The sequence below is a fragment of the Lynx canadensis genome, chromosome D3 (assembly GCF_007474595.2).
Source record: "Lynx canadensis isolate LIC74 chromosome D3, mLynCan4.pri.v2, whole genome shotgun sequence".
NCBI lineage: Eukaryota > Metazoa > Chordata > Mammalia > Carnivora > Felidae > Lynx > Lynx canadensis.
This window is the reverse complement of record NC_044314.2, coordinates 80,206,956-80,227,795: the sequence shown is the minus strand read 5'-3', so window position 1 is coordinate 80,227,795 and position 20,840 is coordinate 80,206,956. Positions and strand designations below refer to the sequence as shown.

The window sequence follows — 20,840 nt, the reverse complement described above, 5'->3', positions numbered from 1 at the left end:
CTTTCAGTGGGAGGGTCAGGAAATTGTCTGAAACAGAAACCCCATCTTCTAAAAACCGTGCTAATGGCCTTGTGTGGCCATGTGTATTTGTATACGTATATTAGGTACAGCCTAGATAAAATTCCTAGCAGCAAAACTGCTGGGTCAGAAGCGAAGTATATTGTTGCTGGATATTGCCAGAACACTCCCCGAAGAGGGGTCTGTGCTCACATCGGGCGTGTGTAAGTGCGTGTCTATCCAGGTCTCTCCAGCATGGAGGGTCTCACGGGGTGGATTACCAAACTTGATCTCTGCTGGGTAGACAGGTAACCGGTGGTATCGAACTGTAGTTCTAGTTCTTAATTTCTCTCGTTACCAGTGAACACATCTCACACATGTTTAAAAGCCATTAGTAATTTCCTGTTTTTTCTTAGCTTTTATTTTAATTTTGGGTTGCCCATCTTTACTTTCAATTTGAAGGAATTTTTTTTTTTTACAAGAAATTAGCCATTCCTCTCTGATGCATACATTTTCCCCAGTTTATCATTTGCCTCGACTTTGATTTTTCCCCCCTCTGTGGGAAAAATTTCAATACTTTTATCAATATTTTTGACTTCTGGGTTTATGTGTTTAGAAGGGCCTTCCCTATTCTGAATATTCTTGGCCGTTAATTATGTTGAACTCTTTGAGCCACCTGTAATTTATTTTGATGCAGTGTATATGGTAGAGATCCAAGTTGAGAGAGTTAATTGCTCTCTTAAGTGGGATCTTTTCTTTGATTACATTTTTAAAACCAGTGGTTGGTTTTAAGACAGCTATTGATTTTGACGTATTAATTTCATTTGATTCTGAGTTATTACTGAATTATCTTTGGCTGTCATCTCTAATTTGTCCCCTTCTCATTTTGTCTTTTATCTAATCAGGTCTGGTTTTGTTTTTTTTTTTTTAATGTTTATTTTTGAGAGGGTGCAAGTGGGGGAGGGGGACGGAGGGTCCCAGCGGGCTCCGGAGAGAGCCTGACGCGGGGCTCAAACTCACGAACCTCGGGATCGTGACCTGAGCCACCCAGGTGCCCCTAATTGTGTCTGTTATTAAACAATGTGAAGCATTGGTAAAAACGGATCGTCGTTTTTTAAAGCCTTCGTTAGAAGGAAGTGTTCTGTCTCCTCGAATTTCTTTTCAGTGCTCGTGGAAACGACTGTGTGGCTTTCCCCATTCGTTGTAGTCACGTGGTGAACTGCAGTAGATTCCTCGACAGGTTCTGCTTGTGGGTAGCACATGGCTCTGGACCCTGCTGTACTGTCTTGAGGTCTGGCATTGACCCAGACCCAGTGCCGCCTCTCACACTGGGCCGATCGGCAGGGTCTGGGTGATGACAGGATGCCGGCCTCACATCAAGATCGGGGAAGCGGTTTGCTCCTTCTTGTGCTGGGGAGCCACGTGCGCGGCCCCAGGGGGCCTTCCCTCCAGGGTGTGCCTGTGTCGCTCGCTTGTTCCAGGGACCGTTGGCTCCCTTGAGAGCTTTCCCCGTCTGCTCATTGTTACTTTTTCTATCCTCAGGGGTCAGTTTGGGTAATTCCCAGGAGATTGAAGAAAATCGGCTCAAACCTGAGTACATAGTGACTCAAGAAACCATTATTAAAAAAAAAAAAATCTCCAAAAAAAATTAGGTCCATGTAGGTTTTTCCTGTCCAGGCAAGTTTTATCAGACACTTACTAAACTGTCTCCATCATTATAAAGCTTTTCATGCTGCAGTCCACCTCTCATTCGTAGCACATACTGAGTTGTAGGTACTTGGTGATCCATTTGGAGCCCTTCTTGCTCCTTGGTGGGTTCTTCTCACATGCAGTCTGTGACTTCGCAAAGCCATCTTCTCGAGCCACGCTGGAGTGTTTCATGCATCCCTCTGTGTGCTCCCCTCACAGTCCTTCCAGTATTTTGCCACATCCCTTTCTTTTCGAGAGATCCACAGGTAGCAGATTTGGGGTCCTTTCCTGTTAAAAAAAAAAAAATCTTAATTACGCCTTCAAACTCGGTAGGTCCACGAGGTATAGAATTTTTGGTTCAAACTAATGTTCCTCAGAACTCTGCATACCATTGATCTGGTGCACATGCTCATAACTGGGAGTTGAGGACCCAGCAGGTTTCAGATCCTCTCTGCCCACCACTTGTCTAGACCACACTTACCATGCTAGCATTAGCTGGGTCTGGCCTCCTGCTAGGCACTGGGTCTTTTACTTTTTGACTTGTAGCAGCGAGGCGTTAAGTTCACCTGTACTGAAATTTTGCCCCGTGGCTTTTATTTCAGGAACCGTGTTGGTGTTTTGCCAGATAAGGGATCTGTCTCGTTTATCCATGTGTGGAAATGCAGCATATACTTAAACAGTCATTTTTTTTAACATTTTTTAAAATTTATTTTTGAGAGAGAGGCAGAACACTAGCGGGGTAAGAGCACAGAGAGGGAGACACAGAATCCGAAGCAGGCTCCAGGCCTGAGCTGTCAGCATAGAGCCCAACACCAGGCTCGAACCCAGGAACCGTGAGATCATGACCTGAGCCAAAATCAAGAGTCGGACGCTTAACCGACTGAGCCACCCAGGCACCCCAAGCAGAGTCATTTTTAAAGAGGTTCTTAAATTCACATTATTACAAGGCAAGTAATTATTGTGGGACTTCAGATGAGTGGCAGCCAAGTGTCCACATATTCTTATCGTGATTTTATTACGCTTCATCAACTACAGACACATTGCTTTCCAAATTTCGACAAGAAGGTGATAAAATTTAAAAGTCAAGTTAAATTCAACCCCAGAAAAGTGTCATTTTCCCAACCGGGTAAGGGTTTGGGTTGCAGACGAGTGTGGCCGGTTTAACAGAATTTGGTGGTACCAGCAAAACCCCTGGGCTGGGCGGTACACTTACCACTGGGTCAGCCTCCTCAGTCCGGTGTGGTCAGAGTTGAGCTTTCCTGTGTGTGGACTCCCGCTCAGGGCAGGTGTCTTCCCTGTTGAGCAGAGAAAGCATGTGTGATGGGTCAGCTGATATAGTTGTCTTGAGTCTATTTGTTCTGGGGGCTTTTAAATCATTCTGATTAGACAGTTGTGGGTACTGTAAACTCGTTCATTTCTGTTGCACCCTAGCATCCTATGACCATGTACTAATAAGGAGATAAAAGTTCTATATCAGTATGAAGATACTGGCACACAACGGTTTTGTTTGTTTTTTTTTTTAATGTTCTGGCACAAGATTGTTGGGCATCGACCAGCACAACCAAGGATGAACCTGTCATTTCGGGCCTTAACACGAATCCCATTTCTCTTCTCTGTGCTTCTCTCGGGCCTTCCAGGGTGAGGATCCATGACTTCCGCACTGACAAAATCGCCCTGTCGCTCTCCGCCCACCAACTGGGCGTCTCTGCAGTGCAGATGGACGACTGGAAAATCGTCAGTGGAGGCGAAGAAGGCCTGGTCTCGGTGTGGGACTATCGGATGAACCAGAAGCTGTGGGAGGTGCATTCCAGGTAACTGAACGGAACAGGAGCCGTAGGGGTAGCAGGCCGCCTCTGAGCCAGTTCCTTGTGTCACCACACCGTCCTCAGCGTAACCGAGGAGCTGGCTGCGGTCAGTTCCACTCTCCATTTCTCGGGCGAGGAACCTGAGACCCAGAGACGGCGCTGGTCACTGGAGAGGTAGTTCTACTCACGCCGTTAAAGCTGCCGTGATTTACACCCAGCCGGGGTAGGCAAGGCCTGCTGGGAGTCCCCAACCGCATCCTCCACTCTGGAGTCCCAACATGCGGGACCTTGATTGTCCATTTCTTGGACTTGCTTTCCACTGTTTAGAAGGGCCCTAGGACTGCAAGTAGTCAGGCTTCAGCTAAGGAGGGAGCAGTGTGGCCTTTCATTATCCCAAGTGTAGGTGGGGGGCCTCACGGATGTAGGCAGATAACGTTAAGGATGCCTAACAGGTAGAGGCAGCTGTGCCTGGAGCTGACTTGAGGCCGTCCCCCTCTTGCCTGGGGAAGGGGCTCTCCCTCCCCCCTTACCCTGCCACAGCCACCTGGCCCTACATGCCACCAGTTGGGGGCAGGGAAAGAGGACAGCCTTCTTCCCAGCTGGCCCAGCACCACTGTGAAGGCACATTCTGCGACGTGGACTGGGAGAAGAAGAGGAAGAAAGACACAGATGCTGAGCCCACAAATAGAAATTTCAAGTCCTAGTAAGAGAAGGCAGTACAGTCCAGGCCCGGTACCAGCGGTGTCAAGGTTAGAACAGGAATTGGCTGCTTCTTAAAAGACAGGGGTGGCTAGTGCTTGCTCCCTCCGGCAGCTTCTATCAGACTACACCGTCTGGCTCTGTCCAGCCCTGTCTTAGCAAACAGGTGCAAAAGCCCTTTTCCTGCTTTCTGTGGTGATACGAAGAGTTGCCACCAGGTGGTGCCGAAAGGCAACTAAACGTCCTCTATGGTGGCACCTTAGGAGGAGGAAGCCCTTTTATTGCTTGGACGAGCCGGGTCAGCCTCTCCTACTAGCACAGCTCACTGCAGCTGGGGCCCTGGGGGGCTGCCACCCTCCCGTCCCGCTTTCCAGCAGCAGCGCCGCCTGTTCACTAGGGCTGGACTCCAGCAAAATCTCGTTTTCTCTCCCGGAAGAGCTGTGTTCCCTTTGACGTATCATTCAAGCGAAGCCACAGTCAGTGAGGTCTTCCCCAGCCGTGTCCTGTCCCGGCACTTGCCTCCCTAACTCACTTGTAACTGTACAAGCAGTCCTCGCCGCTGGTTAGTGGCTTGGGCCACCTGGCAAGGTCCCCATGTCCACCAGTGAAGGGCCGGGCCCCACTCTTCAGTGTCCTACCTGGAGCTCTTGTGCTCACCAGGTCCTCGCCTGCCTTGCGTGCAGCCCGTCTGGGTCCTCTCGAGCCTCTGGTCCGGCCCCGCGGTACAGCAGAGCCTCTCCCTCCACACTCAGCCCGCTCTCCCTTGGCCCCACCTCGCCGGGCCCCTAGTGAAGTCTCCCAGACATGTTTACTTCTGGTTGGTGCCCCGAATCCTGGACTGGCGGGGCCAGGTTCAGATTCCCCTGGACTTTCGATACTGAAAAGAGAATGCTCTGTTCCGGCCAAGAAGCCAGCCCCTGCTCGGCCTGCACAGAGTTTCCCTCATCTCTGCCTTTCTGCAAGGGCCTGGCTGATGGGCTCAGTGCTGAATGAAGCCTCTGTCCCATCCTTGGGGTTTGTGACATCTTTCATGCTCTAGAAACTTTGGTTTCATTTTGGGGGAATGCACTCTTACATTCTTAGCTAGTTAGGAAACCTCTGATAGCAGGTTCCCGATTGCATTGGACATCCTTTACATCCTGTGGCTCCTGGCTTGGAGCTGTGACCAAGGCACTGGATAGAAGTGTTTAGAATGAACAAAAGCCTTTACTCCATCCGTCGGTTTCAAGCTACTGTTGCAGAATTTTGCAGCACAAGAGCACAGAGAGTCCAACTATCCGTTGTAGCCCTCTCAAACGTAGGAGGAGGGGGCCTTTGATGGATCAGCCCCACACCCTGCAGAGGGGGAGCCTGGCGAACCTGTCCAGGGCTGGCCAGCCAGAAATGGGGCTGTTCTCTACCACGTGCTGCTAAAATCCTTCACGTCAAAACATACCAAGTTGGGTGGCCGGCCAGGAGACATAGGGGGCACCCGGACTTGTTAACAGCAGTGCCCATAGTACAGAACCAAGGCCAGTCTCTGCCCCCGTTGGGGGCCCAGGTTCGTCCCCTGTTCATGAGAAGCTTGGTAGAGGGTTCTAGAGCCCCTGTACTCTGAACTTCCGGACGTAGAGGGGGCCCAGTTTGGGGGGGCTTCCCTTTACCAGGCGCTCTCCGTTGTGTTCCAGGCACCCCGTCCGCCACCTGTCCTTCAACAGCCACAGCCTCATCACGGCCAACGTGCCCTACGAGAGGGTGGTGCGCAACACTGACCTGGACTTCACGGCCCACAGGAGGTCAGTGCGTGGGGCTGGCTTTGTCGGGGCTCAGAACACAGCATCTTGGCTTGACTGTGTTACTAGGATCCCTGGGCCACCTCGTCCCCCCAGGGTCACCTCGTCCCCCGTCAGGTACGGCCATTGTTTTCACAGAAGCTGCGAACTTACGCGGCCGCGCAGCAAAGTGTGCGCGTCGCGATGCTCCCGCCGTGGTTACGCTCCCGGTGACGGTGGCAAAGCCCCTTCCTCCTGCTCCATCTGCTGGGGGACTCCGTTCCCAACGAGGGAGAGACCCCCGTGCAGGTGGCTCGGGTGACTGCTGGCCTCCCCTCCGTCAGACGCGGCGGCTCACCTGTCTCCGGTCCCGGGACTGCGTGTCCGCCACGCTGTCGGCCCGAAGGACGGGAGCGTTCACGGGGACCGTCCCGACGCATGCTGTCTGTGCTTCCTCTAGGCACCGCGGGCTGATCCACGCCTACGAGTTCGCGGTGGACCGGCTGGCCTTGCAGAGCACGCTGCCCGTCTGCCGTTCGTCCGCGGACCCCACGGCCGGCCACGGCTATGCCCTCGCGCTCGCCTTCCCCCAGGACCGGAGTTAGGCGCGAGCCTCCCTGCGGAGCGGGGAGAAAAGCGGGAAGAACCACGCCTGCCGGATTTGGAAACTCCCGGGGGGAAGAACACGACCCCCGGGTGTACTCGTCTGACCCCACACATGCCTCGGCTGCCTTTGCCTTCCTCTGCTGCCTGTTCGTTTTTCTGTAGCTGCCTGTGGAAAGCGGGAGCCTGTCACGGCTTGTCTCGTCTGTTTTCTGGGTGCTCTGGTCCTCCTCTGGGGCTTTCTTACCACTCACGCTGCACCTCCTTCCCACGCCCCTCCACGTCCACCCCGGCCCCATCCGGGCCCCTCTGTCCGGATACCGTGTGGACCTCCCCCCGCGTCTGCACACTACAGTCCAGGGCCCTGCTCACCTGCTGCCGCCATCGTTCCGGTCTTCAAGCCCTTTCTCCAGGGGCAGGGGGAGGGGAGGTGCCTGAGCTGACACGGCCCCACCTCCCCTGGACCCGAGAGCACATACTCACTCGGGCTGGTCTGTGATGCCACCACCCGGTGTAGACTTGGGATCACAGGCCTGTTTCCTCCTAGTTCTTAACCATGATTCATAATTATATATTTATACAATTGCATTAAGGACTCTGTGGTCTGCTCTTTTGTCCACAACCTGTGATACAAAGTAGATTATTTTCTACATGTGTGTTGCATAAACAGCCATCCTCCACGCAGGATGGAAGAGGAAGAGCTGGCGGAGAAACCGCTACCCTAAACCACGGCGCTTTTACCCTAAACCACGGCGCTACAGCAGGGCAACACCTGGGGGGGCACGAGTATGATAAACAGCCTCCATTTCCGAGGGAGGGGGAGGCCGAGCGGTCACCTTACAAAGGATGGAGACCGTGCAGCAGCAACCGCCCGATGTCCCTTCAAAACAGCAAAGCAGAAACTGAGAGGACCACGAAGGGAAAGTCCATCCCCAGAGCGAGTGATCAACAAGGGCTCCGAGGATTTACTTGGCGGAATTTACAAGCGTGATCCAATACGCGTATGTAGTTTGGGGCCTCTTTAAATACCCGTAGACCATGCACGGCACCTGAGTCCGTGTGAGGACCACAAAGGATGATCCCATCCAGGCCAAATTCCATGACCCCCAATGCAGTAAAATTAGATAAGTGAAATACGTCCACCTGGAAATTCCAAATACTCCAGAATTGGTTTAAAGAAAAATGGAAATATGAACTCCCTAGACCAGGGTGACCATGACTGCACTGAACATCAAAAACCCCAGGACGAGGCCAGGGTGGACAAAAGCTGTGGCTTGAGTAGAAAACACAACAGGCCAAGATAAATGGATAGCTGTCACCTCAGAGAGAGACCTCAAAGGAGGGTGTTAAGCAAAGATTAAAAAACACATTGATGGGACAGAAAGCCAATAAATAGTAAAGTTTATCACAATGCCGGAAACCCCACGCTTGTACCATTTTACGCTGGACCAGCTTTTTTGAAAAGCCAAAATATACAAGTCTTGATAAAAAAAAAGGCACAAGGGGCTTTTCAGGGCGACAACCTGCCCACGCTGACCCAAGAGAAAGGGACGCTTTCCTACTGTACACGGGAGCAGAAAATTGGGACACGTGTGCCATTACGGAGAGTCCCGGCCCTTCTGAGTTGTGAAGGTTTCAGTTTTTTCAGATGAATTCGGTCCACGTTAAAAACCGACGTGCAACTAGATAGGACGGGGGAACCGGGAAAAGCCCCGCCTGGGAATCCTCACTCAACCCGCAGGGTGACGCTGGCTTTCAGACCGCCTTCCTGGGCAGGAGCTTCGTCAGGACGGCCTTCTGCTTCCTTTCAACCAAATTACTTCATAAATGAAGCCGGTCTGCAGTTAGCAGATGAAGGATTTTATTTACTCCTCATGTCATGTGCTGCTCTGACCCCCTAGTGACCTCGCTTCATAAGGTTGTTTTCATCTTTCATAGCCTTAATGTAACTGGACCACTGGGTAAAAGACATTTTTCTTCTAAGAAGCAGGCCCTTCCAATCCGATTTTTACCTCTCATTTTGCAGACGCAGTCACCCTTCCTAGCTTCGCAGCCGTGAAAGGTAGTTGAAGAGTTGCAAAGAAATCAGACCCAGAAAAATATACCAAAACTAAAAATAGTTCTAAACTCTTGTCATTCGCGGCCAAAAGCTGGTCCGGCGTAAAATGGCACCACCACAGGGGTTTTCTTACCTCCCCAGCCTGTTTATAACCTCTCCCCTTACGGAGAAGGGCCTGTTTTTGCGGAGGAGGGTTTATCAGATCCAGACTCTGATCCCCAGGCACGGCAACCTGTGTTTGCTGCTACAAACTTTACATCCTGGAACGTGGGGAAGGGACCGAATTCCTCCATAAATTCACATTTACCCAGTGACTTAAAACGCCTTGGCCCGTATCCCCCCACCCCTTCTGCTCCGCCCACCTTACCTGGATCCCTGTTGGCTCTTTTGAGGAAGCTTCTTTGCAGGTTCTGAGTTCGCAGGTGGATCATCTCCTTTCCTTCCTCCGTAGCTCTTCTCCTCCTCAGACTCTACCCCCTCCGGCTCCCCCGAAGACAGAAGCAGCTCCCGTACCACCTGGGGAGCCAGAGGGCCCCACACCAGGGCTCTTGTGTCCTAGAACATCGCCTGCCTTTTGCTTTCTACTTTTATCAACTGTCTGTCCCAATATTAAATTTTTGAAATTTGTTTCTTGCTCAAATGACCGCTTGCCCTGGCAGGGCCCCCGGCCAGCCGACCGTGGCACCTGCTCTCCCCGACCCCCGGCGCGCTCCGCCAGCAGGGCAGCCTGGTGTCGCAGGCCACAGGGGAGCGCGACCACCACTCACAGGGGTTCCCAGGCCAGGATCCAAGAAACCCACAAGATGAGGTGTGAAACCGGACACCAGCGTTAGGCAGGTTGGCTTTCGTCAGGTCGTGTGAGGGGACTGCCGAGAATCACATCTCGGCCACTGGATTGCGCCTTTTGAGCCAAGCCACGTGCTGCCTTCGAGCTGCCATTGCGCAGCCAGTGGTTTGTGTTTAAAAGCTACCCCGGGGGTGGCATCACCACCCCCAGGAGGCACAACGCTCTCCCTGGCTGATGACTTCCCCAAGATGGGTGTTTGGGTCTGTTGTGAAAGGAACGTCGATGGGGCGGCTCAGTCAGTTGGGCGTCCGACTTCAGCTCGGGTCAAGATCTCGCCGTTCGTGGGTTCGAGCCCCGCGTCGGGCTCCGTGCTGACGGCTCAGAGCCTGGAGCTGCTTCGGATCCTGTGTCTCCCTCCCTCTCTCTGCCCCTCCCCTACTCGAGCATAAACAGCAAATTTTGTTTTTAAACTAGAGGCCCGGCATGTAGGGGACGGCATGCCGCTCTGCGTTTGAATGACAAGCACCAGCTTACTGCAGACTCACTCTGCTCACTGAGGAGGCCAAGTGGCTTCCCCTCGTGAGGGCACAGCCTTCTCCTTAGAACCTCCTGGTGGCTTGCCATTACCGGCAGGTCCGTGACCACGGGCTAGACAGGTGCTGTCTCGCCCCCCGACTCGGGGCCTCTGCTTTGGGCAGCCGCTGCGGCGGCCGGGAGCTTACGATGCCAGCCGGGCCGTGGCGCCGTGAGCCACGCAGACCTGCCCGCCTCGCCCTCGAGCCAGGCCAGACGGTTCCCTGGCTGCTGCGGCGGGCCCTGCCGGTGGCGGTCTGGACAGGGCCGCCTCCGATGTGCGGCGGCAGGTTCCCTCTCGCTGGGCTGCCGCGGCCCCGGGCAGGGCAGGCGTTCGGCCTCCGACCTTCGCCGTGGGTTTCCAGCCGCAGGTTTGCACACCGGCTCAGCGCCAGGGCCCGCTCCTTCCCTAGGAAGGGCGGGAACGCCCCCAGCTCCCCGCAGCCTCAAGAGCTGAGCCTGTCACATCTTCCCTTCCCGTGCCCACTGGCAGGACGGTCCCTATCCCTCGAAGACCGAGGGGACCGACGCCGCTGCTCAACATATCCCTCACCCTGACTGCTGCTCGGGGCTCTGGGGCTGAACGTGGAGCCTGGTCCCTTGCTGACTTGGTTGGATTAGAAGGCTCGGCAGCCACCACGGGCCAAGTTCGTCCACCGCCGAACACCCCGCTGGCACTTGCCTCCTGATTCCGGAAAGGCCCAGAGACAAAGGCAGAGCTGACAGAAACCCCGGCTCCTCCGGCTCCCCCCTCTCCAAGGCCTTCCCAAGGTCACCGTGTGGGAGGACAGCTTGCAAAGCAGGTGTTTGCAAAAACCCTCGCCAAGGCAACTTGTATTTTTAACTCTGTCAGCCCACGGAAGTCACTGCCGGTCCCGGTGCTGCGGTTCAGCCTCAGCAGGCGGGTGGGGGCAGGCTCGGGTGCATGTGTGACCTGCCTCCCCTGAGCAGAGCACAGAAAGAACTTTCCAGTCCCTCGGACAAGAAGGTAATGGAGTTGTTTTGCGCAAGTCCAGCAAGGTGGTGCTTGGCCAAATTTGGAAGTGGTTGTGATCTTGGGCTATTCCCTGGTCCGTGATGCACGGTCAACGTGGCTGCCAGATGTTTCCCCCGAGCTTCTCCTATTAGATTTCCATTACGCGGCCCTTTTGTGAAGCTACCAGACTCCTGCGTTTGTGTCAAATTGCTGGATTCTCTGAACATCCAAAAGCTGAGTTCTGGTAACTTCTCCCCTTGGTGACACGGCAGCATGGGACTAGATCCGGCTTTCAACCCGACTGCGGGCAGATGGGTGAAGAACAGAAGGGGGCCCTCGCCCTGCTGGGTCTCCACCCACCTCCTGCAGCCTTCAAAGCACGACCTCACTTCCTCCAAATATTTGCCTTAGCACTGATTTCTGCCTACTTCCTTTTAGTCACTGGTGTAATTCTTGATAGAAGACAGGCTGTTGAACAAGCATATCTGTTGATTCGACCACTTGCCTCTTTTAGAACCAATTTCCAAACAAACACACCACTTGCTTCTGACGAGGCGCCCGATCCAGGGACCCAGGGACGTAGCCATACTTGCTCAGGGGCGATGCAGCCACAAAGCCCTTCCTGGGCACCCTCGCCGGTCCGGCGGGTGACAGGAGGGAATGGGAGGCCCCGCCTGCGTCCTCTGCTAGACTGTGGGGAATTAACCTGCCCTTTCTAGAAGCAGGTTTGCACCCACTGCTAGGAAACCCTGATCACTCCCCAAATGACCGAACAGGCACCCTGGGAGCCGGTGGGAGCCCCAGGTAAACTCTGCAGGCCGCGCTCTGGTGGAAATAAGCCTTAACCCTGCCAATTTCGTGACACCCTCAGTGACTGGGAACAAATTAGCTTTCTTTTGAGCAGCATGGACTGGGCTCATGGTGAATAAATCTCCTTTTAATTAGCTGTTTAGGTAAGCCGGGGCCCAAAGCTTCAAAGACGTTAGGCTGGCCCTCAGCGGTCCGAACAGATGAAAACGTTTGATGTGTGCCCACAGTGGCCACCTCTCCCAAACTAAAACTCAGGGCACAGGGGCTGATGGGAAACGGTTTCTAACAACACTTCACATTAACGAACTGCCTTTGTTGAGAAGCACAAAATCGAAGCAAATTGGGGGAGCCCCAGAAAGTCCAGGCCGACGGTGGCCACGCCAGCCATCCCGCTGCTCAAAGGCACCGTGGGGGGCGGGGAAGGGGAGGGTGCGTGCCTCTGCGAGGCTGCAGGGGGTCACCGGGCCGAGATGCTTCCGGGAGAGTGCCAGATTCCAGCACACCAGGCCATGCCAGGGACTTGAGACCGTCTCCGAGGGCAGCCTGGAAAGCCAAGGACGTGAGCAAGACGGTCCCTAGGGGCAGCAGTGAGACGAGGCAGCTCACGTCCCACTCCTGCTCCAGGAAACACAGTTCAGGGTCCCACCAGGTGGCTGGTACCCTGAGGGCAGGAAGCCAGGCCTCTGCCTTCCCCGCAGACCTACCGCTTAGGAAATGTCAAAACACTTGTTGAGTAAGCGCTAGTCTAAACAGCCGAGCTCTGGAAGTGACTTCAGACCGCTCTCTACTTCCCCACGGCCGGGGCCATGTGGCCTCCCTGCCATCCACCAGGGCCCGGGAGGGAGAGAGGAGGCCACGGCTCGCACCGCAGGCCAGCATCCCTCAGGCCCCGGGTCCGGGGCCCCAGGCGGCCCAGTTATGCCCTTACTGCCTCACCTCCAAGAGGCGTCTGCTCTCACCTCCAAGGTCCTAAGCGTCACCAGAAGGATGCGCGCGCTTCCCAAACCGCCACCGCCACGGTGTGCCAGCCTCGGGACTCCTGCCCTGCACACGGTGCTCCGTCCACACAGTCCCCCTCCACCCTGCCTCACTGCTCTGTTTCAACTTTTCACTTAAATACCGACATTCAGCTCATCCTCGGCAACGTACCTGCTTACGTCTGCAGGAACAGCCCCGGAAAGATGTCAAAGAAAAAGGCTGACCTGACTGCCTCGGGGAAGGGCAAGCCGGGGCCCGCCGGCACGGGAGAAGGGCCGTGTGCTGTGCCTTCCTGCGCCTTTTCAATTCTGAACCCCCATGCACAGGTGTTAGCTAAAACACGCTTAGTAACAAAGCTCCGGAAGTGCGAGAAGGCCAATAACGGCTGTTCTCGGTTCCCGGAACTTTCTTGGAAGGCTGGAAAGGGACCTCCCAGTGAGTGTGGACGGCAGGAGCCAAGCAAGGGGGCCCGGGACGCCGCCAGCGATGAGCGATCACAGCAACGGCCGTGCTGGCCCCACCGAGCACCAACCGGGAGCGTTCAGCCCATGCCGGCCTCTGCTGACCCACCGGCCATAGCCACCAACCGGATGGACAACCTTCATCTCCCCGCCCCTAGCGCAGCTCACCCCTGAGTCAGAAGGTGACCTTGGAGCTGTGGGAGCCACTCACCGGGGACAGTCCCCTCCCCTGCTGCCGCCACCACTGGGGACTGCCACATGCCGGCCTGGGAGGGTGTGGACGCACCCAGCCCGACCTCGGCAGCCAGGCCCGGAGTCCAGTGCCCCGGGTACCGTCGGCGGGCTTGGGCACATCACCGCAGGTCCCCCTGATCTCCTCTGGCCTAGATGCTCAGTCACAATACCAAGGAAACCACACCGCCTGCGTCCCGGCCACCACGGCACGAGGAGCTGCCTCGTCTTACTAATTACCGCCCGGCACTCACGCAAAGGAGCAAACCTTGCACCCAAAATACACCAGGAAAGGTCTGGGGGAAAAAACCCAAAACTCCCCTTTTCCAAACCAGCCTTTGAAAATCAGCTGTCCTGTTCAGCCTCGTGCCACCAGGTGGCCAGGCCACCGAGTGGACGTGGGGAACAGACAGGAGCCATGTTCATTAACAAACCAACCGTCTTCTTTTTTATTAGAGATAAAAACAGAGTAGTCCCACATACCACACCCTCGGGAAAACAGGACGGCAGAGGGGGGCTATTTACAAGAGCTGCAGCAGGACACCGGTGGCCTCGGGCCCCGAGGGCGGCTGCGGACCCCGGTGCGGCTTCCGGGGGGGCGGGGATGCCTGCAGGTCAGTGGCAAAGGGCGATGGTTTCCATATTGAGGAAGCGGACGTGCATCTTGGTCTCGATGTCTATTCCCTGCCAGATCTGGAACGGACAGAGCAGCAGCACTGAGCACACGTCCCTGCCGCCACCGCCACCGGGCACACGTCCCCGCCCGCGTCCCCGCCCTCCCCTCCACCAGGACAGGTGACAACCAGAGGGCCGCTTTCGAGGCTGTGAGCCAAGCGAGGGAAAGAACCTTCCACCTGCCTTTCTGCGGGTTAATTTGGCTCTGACGCGTGGATCCTTTCTGATGCTGTCACAGCAAGTTGTTATTAAGTGCTGAATCCAAGCTCTTCGCTCCAAGTCATTCCCGTCCCACCCACCACACTTCAGGCTCTGTGATTTTCATGCAAGTTCCTTAACCCCAGTAAACCTCTCCATCAGCACCACGCCGGGACCACCACCTGCACTGCCCACGTTAAGTCACGCGATGTCGGGGGCTCAGAGGGGATCATCCGTGGAAACATTCTGTAAACTATTAAGCGCTGTGCGTTAGTCGCACCGTTTCATTAAGCCATCCTCGCTAATTAAAAGGTCACGACAGTTTGGTGTTCATAGCCTCCCTGGGATAAGCCACCTGGGTTCTACGTAGACAAGCTCACGCCCGGGAAGGGCAAAGATGTCCACAGGCACGTACCTGGCACGGGTTCTGCCGTGACAGTCCACCCTGGCCACGGCCCCGGGGGACATCTGACCCGAACTGCCACGCTACGAGCCCCCCCACTCCCAGGACTGCGCTTGCCAGCTCTCTGGCCACTCGGCGGGGGGGGGGCAAGAGGGCCGCAGACGGAGAAATGGCCAGACCTGGCTCGGCCTCCCCGCTTGTGAGAACTTCTAACACTCAAGCTGTCGCCTGCAGCATCTCCAGGGCCTGCCACCAGGCTGCAGTCAGAGTCCTGCCGGCACCCAAGCTGCTTCCTGGGATCCTGCACCTGTTCTTGGTGTGGTGCCGGGAGGGGGCAGAGAAAACAGACCCGGTTCCTGGGGAAGGTAGTGGGGCACCCGGGGTGCTTTCTGCTAAATGCCAGGTGGGAACAGGGTCACCGGCAAGGCGCAGGGGAGGGGAGGGGCCAGCCGGTCAGGAAGGGCCCCCACGGGGTGGGGACGGGCTTGGGGAACCCTGGAGGCCTCGGGTGGGGGGCAGGGGGAGCCTTCCGGGGAAGAAGCTGGGTCTCACAGGCTCTTTGCCCTGCCCAGCCCCGGCGGGTGCGAGGTGGAAGAGGCTGCCCAGCCCCCTTCCCGCAGAGCTGGCGGCTGACTGGCCAGGTTAGGAGCGCAGCCCGGGCGGAGTGCCCATCGAGCTGCCCCCGGGCTCCGCGGGGCCGTGACCGCCCAAGTCCCGGCCCGGCTCCAGGCCCGGGCCCATCAGCGCCCTCAGGCGGGTCAGAGGCTGGCGCGGCAGACTGGACTGGGACCTCTGGGTCGCGTTCCCCTGACCTCCTGTCCTAATCCCAGAATGAGCCTGGTGGCCCGCTGTCGGGGCACTCGGCACTAGGCACAGGGCAGGCGGGTTCATCTCCCTCCGCCGGGCACCTGCCAGTCCGAGCAGTGAGGGGGTCCCAGTTCCCAACCTCGGAGCACGTTTGTGACGGCAGGGGCCTGGTGTCCACCCGTGGGGGCTGGGAGAATGGGCAGCTATGTCCAAGGCACGGGAGAAGCGAGGGGCTAAACCCCACACCGCTGACTCCACTATATGACTCGCAGGCATAGAACATTCCAGAACCCGGTTCCAACTGTCAGCAGTGACGCTTCTGACATGGGGACCGGGGACTTGTGGGGGAGAAACGGTATCGTTGCGGCCCTTTTGTATGGCTCCAGTCGCTCCGACCACGTGTGACTATTGTCCTCCCGATAAAAATAAGTACAGCCGTGCGTGCCCCCTTTCCACAGAGGTGCCAGTCTCCTCCTGCCCAGCGGGCAGGAACCCCCCTCAGCCCCCACCTCTGCTCCTAGACACCCACCTTCAGGAAGTCGTCGAAGGTGATCCCCTCGTACACCTGGTCAGGCTCCTGGGGACAGAGCACACGCGGAGTGAGTGACCTCCCCCGGGAGACCCCCATCCCCCCACCCCGGGACGCAGATGGTCGGGCCCATTCAGTCACGAGAAGCAGGGGTCCCTCCGGACCTGCTGCTTCCAGCCGGAAGCCAGTCCCTCTGAATTCCAACTCAGACTGGAAGGGAGGGTGCGGGCTGACCAGGGCCCCATCCAAGGCCCCCAGGGAGAACCTGGTGGGTGAGGGTGGAAAGGAAGGCGGTGGGCACAGAGGCACGGGCTCCCCTTCCCCCCAGCCACCCTGCTGCCATTTCCCGGTCCTGCGTCACCATGCCCGCACTGACCCTCTGAGCTCACAGACCACTGGGGCAAGGGGGGTAAAGGGCCGGCCCGTGCGGCCCACCCCTCTCGCCCAGTGAGTCACCATGATAATGCCTGCCCGCCGGGCCTCTCACCCACCTAGTCATGGCCAGTGCCAGTCTCCACCTGTGTCCTTCCTGCTCTGGGCACACATGACCTCATGAGACCAGAGGTGGGGCTCCTGTCCCTCGTACGACTATCTCGGGCTCTGGCACACTAAGTCTCCCCAGACCTCACCCCTGCCTGCAGCACTCTTTGTGACCGAAAGCCCGGCTGCCGTCCCGTGTCCGTCAACAGAAGACCGGCTAAATAAATCGTGGTCCTCCATGCTATTGATTACCAAGCATCCATTAAGAAGGGGTCGATCCCTACATGCAGATAGGGAAAAGGCTCCAAGATACATAGTGGAAAAAAACAAACACGCAGAAAGAGGTCTGCAGATCCGTGCACGCATTCCAATTTCTTCCTGTATCGCTAACCAGACTGTCGCCATCTGCCCTGGGGACGTGTGGGGTCAGCAGAGGCAAAGGAGTCAGGTCAGTTCCATTGTGTGCACGTCAAAAATAAAAGACACACGTGTACGTCGGTGTGTGTTGGAAAATAAACTCCAGCAAGGATGCTTCCCTCTAGGGAGGAGTGGTTGAGGGGGAGAAGGGCACGGAGAATTCACCTCTCTTCCTATACCTCCCTGCAATTTTTTTTTAACCTTTTTAATGTTCTATTTATTTTAGAGAGAGAGAAAGAGCGTGAGTGGTGGCGGGCGGGGGAGGAGGGAGGCAGAGAGAGAGGGAGACACAGAATCAGACGCAGGTTCCAGGCCCCGAGCTGTCAGCACAGAGCCCGACGCGGGGCTCGAACTCACGAACCGCGAGATCATGACCTGAGCCGAAGTTGGATGCTTAACCGACTCAGCGCCCCAGGCGCCCCTGGAGTTGTTCTGATGTGTATTAAATAGCAGGCACTCAGTGTCTGCTATTTGGGCTCTGTTCTTAGTCCCATTTTACAGATAAGGCCAGATAAGGAGGCAAGGCCACCTGTCTGTCCAGCTGGGAGTAGCACGGCTGACTCCAAGTGTCTGATAGGATTCTTCACCCTCTGGGGTTTCTTTACACTTGTTTTTAACACAGAAAACAAATCTATATATACGTCTTAATTTTGTAAATGTGACCAGTTCTCCAATCCCCGGGCAGGTCCCTGGGGCTCCCTGCTCCTCCCGCCCAGGGGCGCAGGGAGAGGTGGGTGCCCTCTCTCTGAAGGCAACCCCCAGGTCCCCTGGGGCAGCCGAGGGGAGCTAATTATAGACCAGGCTCTGTATCCTGGGCGGGGGCGGGGAGGGGGGGAAACCCAAGCTGAGACCCCAGCCAAGCAGCCCCACCCTCAAGCCACAAGACCGTCCAGAGAAAGCACTCTGGGAAGAAAGCACTGCTCCGATCAATAACTGGCTCTGGAAGTCCATTAACGCGGGGCGATGGATCGGCTGGCTTCGGTGGGCTGCACAGGCTGGAACGCTCGGCGTCCCTGGAGGCCGGATGGTATTGAACCGCGCGGCCGGCCCTCGCCCCGTGCGTGCGTGTGCATAGCTCACGTTTATCCGGCTGACGCTGACACGAGAAAACATTTTCAGAGCACACGGAGGACCCGTAAGTAGAGAGAGGGGCTCGGGACACACACCCGGGAGGCAGCCACGGGTCTCAAATAGCCCCGCTTCGGAGGTCGTGTGCCTTTTATGCAGATGAGCAGCTGCCAGCTGCCAACAGTTTCACTGCAGCAAATTAAGGAAACTGTCACCGGTTGCCACCGGAGCGAGACGGGGAGCAATTTGGAGGAGGAGAGTGTAATTAAGTCAAATGGGAATTTGGCTCGCCGGCACAGCAGGGGGATCCCTGCACTCTCCACGGAGGTCGCCGGCCCTTTCTGCCGCAGTTAATCTGCTGAGTGGGGGGTGGTTTCACCAAAGCCAGACGCCTCCCCCTGGGCCCCAGAAGCAGACAGATAAAATGCAGGCCAATAAAATGACCACAGCCCCTGCCTCTGGGAGCAGGCCCCGGGCGTGCCAGGACCCTCGATGGCAGGCCGGGGGCACAGACAGCAGGTTCCGGCAGGAACACACCCCTCCACTCGGGCCGTGCTGAACCCAACGCCGTAAAGGCATCGAGAGCCACAGCCGCTTTAAGCACAAGGTGTGAGGAGGTTGACGGTTCGGTGGGACCCACCGAAACCCTCAGGGAACGCAGTCATCGAGACGGTCGGGTGCCCGTCCTGTCCTCAGGGTCCCCCGGGGCTCAAAGCCACTGTGCCGGGCTAGCCAGGCTAGACCCGGTCCTATGAGTGTGTCCAGCGGGCACAGTAAAGATCACTGCCCCCAATTCCAGAAAGTTCCTTATGTCCTCGGGCCTCAGTTTCCCCACCAGTAAAATGGGACTAAAAACCTATGAAACAACACACGTCTGCACATGCCGTGCGGTCACGCTCAGGGAGAGGAGCCTACCTGCGGGTGCCCCACATGCCCGACAGCCACCGCTCGCCAGGCCCGGTGCGGCGACCGCTCAGCTCAGCTCACCGTCTGTTTCTGAGCCCCTCCAGTTGACGGCTCTTCACTGGGAACCATCCCGGCCTCCTGCCAGGGACATCTGGCCACGTCTGGGGATACCCTTGGTTGTCACGACTAGGAGGGGGTGACTGACGTCTAGTGGGTGAAGGCCAGGGACGCGGCTAAACACCCTACGACACACAGGACGGTCCCCACCATGGACGGCTGTCCCACGTGGCGCTCTGAGAAATGACCCAGTTGCTTCCTACCAGCGCAGCCCCAACGAGCACGTGTGTGGAGGCTCCAATGCTCCCGCCTGCCTGTCCTCCCCCCTCAGCCCTGCCCCAGGCCCCCGGCAGCCACACGTCCCCCTCCACAGCTACCTGCCTCTGGCCCCCGCATCACTTCTGGGGCCGGCCAGGGGCTCCCCCTCCACAGTCGCCAGCCCCGAGGCCGGCACCCCCCTCCTCTGTCCCGTTTACACGTGCCCCCCACTCCTGGCTCCACACGGGTCCCCAGACTAGGTGGCCCTGCTGACCCCTTCTCCAGACCAGAAATGCCCCCCCAGCCACTCGTCGTCAACTGCGTGTGCCACGCTGACAGCAGGGCTCGGGGGGGGGGGGGCGGGGGAGGCTACACACTGCGGGGGCTGCCTGGCGGGGTCTCCACTCCAGGGGTCTCCCCGGGGCGGAAAAGCAGTGGGGTAAGAGCAGCAAGTCGCACAGGCACCACCAGGCCTTCCAGAAACACGGACCACAAGCAGGGCAAGGTGTGGGAGTTAGCCAAGGGGCAGGGGAGGGGACCGGAGATTCTGGGGACCTGGCTCCCCCACCGCCCCCCTCGGGGACCTGGCTCACCATCTGCCCCACGCACACGCTGGCCGCCTCCATCATGGCCCCGTCGGCGATGGAGCGGGCTGACTCCTTCTCGATGTGCGGGTTTCCCGACAACAGCTCCTCTACCACCTGCCGGGCGAGTAGACACAGGGTGACCTTGGGCCTCCGTCCAGGCCACGGGGTGGGGAGGTGCCAGGAGCCCTGGCCCGTGGGCAGAGGAGCATACTTTACATTTCGATATTCCTCCAGGGTGATGCGGCCGTCGCTGTCCGAGTCATACATGTGGAACAGAACTGGGGGTGGCGGCGGGGGGAGAGAGAAGGGCTTGGTCAGACAAGCCAGGAGGGGAGCCCCGGGTCCTCCTGCTCCCCCAACCTTCCTGCTCAGAAAGCTACCTCCAAATGAGCAAAAGACACCCATAATGAACCCTAAACGGCAACCGTAGGGGTCAAGGGCAAAGGCCATGGGTCCAGACCGCCTACTTCCTGGCGGGTGACCTTGGGCAAGTGACCTAACTTCTGAGCCTCGGCTCTCCCACCTATAAAACGAGGGCAACAACAACAGTGTCCACTTCGAGGCGTCCCGAGGGCTCAGTGAGCCACCGAGCTGGGGGGTTAGGGACCAGCGGTCCCGGCACACTGTCAGCGCAGATGCGACACTCTCGTCGAAGTGAAGACAAATCAACATGATCCCAAAATGTCACTTCCCCCAAGACCCAAGAAGGCAGCTACCATCGGCAGGTCGTGGACCCCGCTGCCCATGTTCCAGACCCCTGGCTGGTCTGAGCCGGTCCCTGGTGGGCCCAAAGGACACCAGCACCTCCTCTCCTCTGGTTATCCCACTTGGTGACAGTCCTTTGTTCCTTTACCGGCATCACGCAGCATCCGGCAGCCCAAAGAGTCCAGGAGCCGAAGGGGGGCAACCCCTGCCCCAGCGGCTCACCCTCAAACTCACAAAGTCCCCGGCCCTGACCCCGCATGGATCAGACGCCCTGAGCCACGCAGCGTGTGGCAAGCGTCATTTCTTCTTATCCACACGTGACCCCGTGAGG

The 20,840-nt window shown here is 57.2% G+C and overlaps 2 protein-coding genes and 1 long non-coding RNA gene across 3 annotated transcripts in view; 1 reads left to right on the top strand and 2 right to left on the bottom strand.

Annotated features, from left to right (window-relative positions):
• FBXW8 (F-box and WD repeat domain containing 8) overlaps positions 1-7,132 on the top strand; it is a 122,521-nt gene extending 115,389 nt beyond the window's left edge. The window contains exons 9-11 of the mRNA XM_030292469.1: positions 3,324-3,497; positions 5,858-5,965; positions 6,402-7,132. Of these exons, the coding sequence (XP_030148329.1) occupies positions 3,324-3,497; positions 5,858-5,965; positions 6,402-6,546 (427 nt within the window). The 3' untranslated portion in view covers positions 6,547-7,132. The remainder of the gene's footprint in view (positions 1-3,323; positions 3,498-5,857; positions 5,966-6,401) is intronic.
• LOC115498808 lies at positions 393-3,328 on the bottom strand. The gene is made up of 2 exons (XR_003963962.1): positions 2,900-3,328; positions 393-1,974 (listed from the first exon to the last, which is right to left on the bottom strand). It is a non-coding gene; the product is annotated as an uncharacterized LOC115498808 (long non-coding RNA).
• Positions 7,133-13,840: 6,708 nt separating the features above from the next.
• TESC (tescalcin) overlaps positions 13,841-20,840 on the bottom strand; it is a 51,862-nt gene continuing 44,862 nt past the window's right edge. Inside the window, exons 5-8 of the mRNA XM_030292471.1 lie at positions 20,021-20,082; positions 19,811-19,918; positions 16,032-16,079; positions 13,841-14,112 (exon numbers count right to left, since the gene is read on the bottom strand). Coding sequence (XP_030148331.1) covers positions 14,035-14,112; positions 16,032-16,079; positions 19,811-19,918; positions 20,021-20,082 — 296 coding nt within the window. The 3' untranslated portion in view covers positions 13,841-14,034. The remainder of the gene's footprint in view (positions 14,113-16,031; positions 16,080-19,810; positions 19,919-20,020; positions 20,083-20,840) is intronic.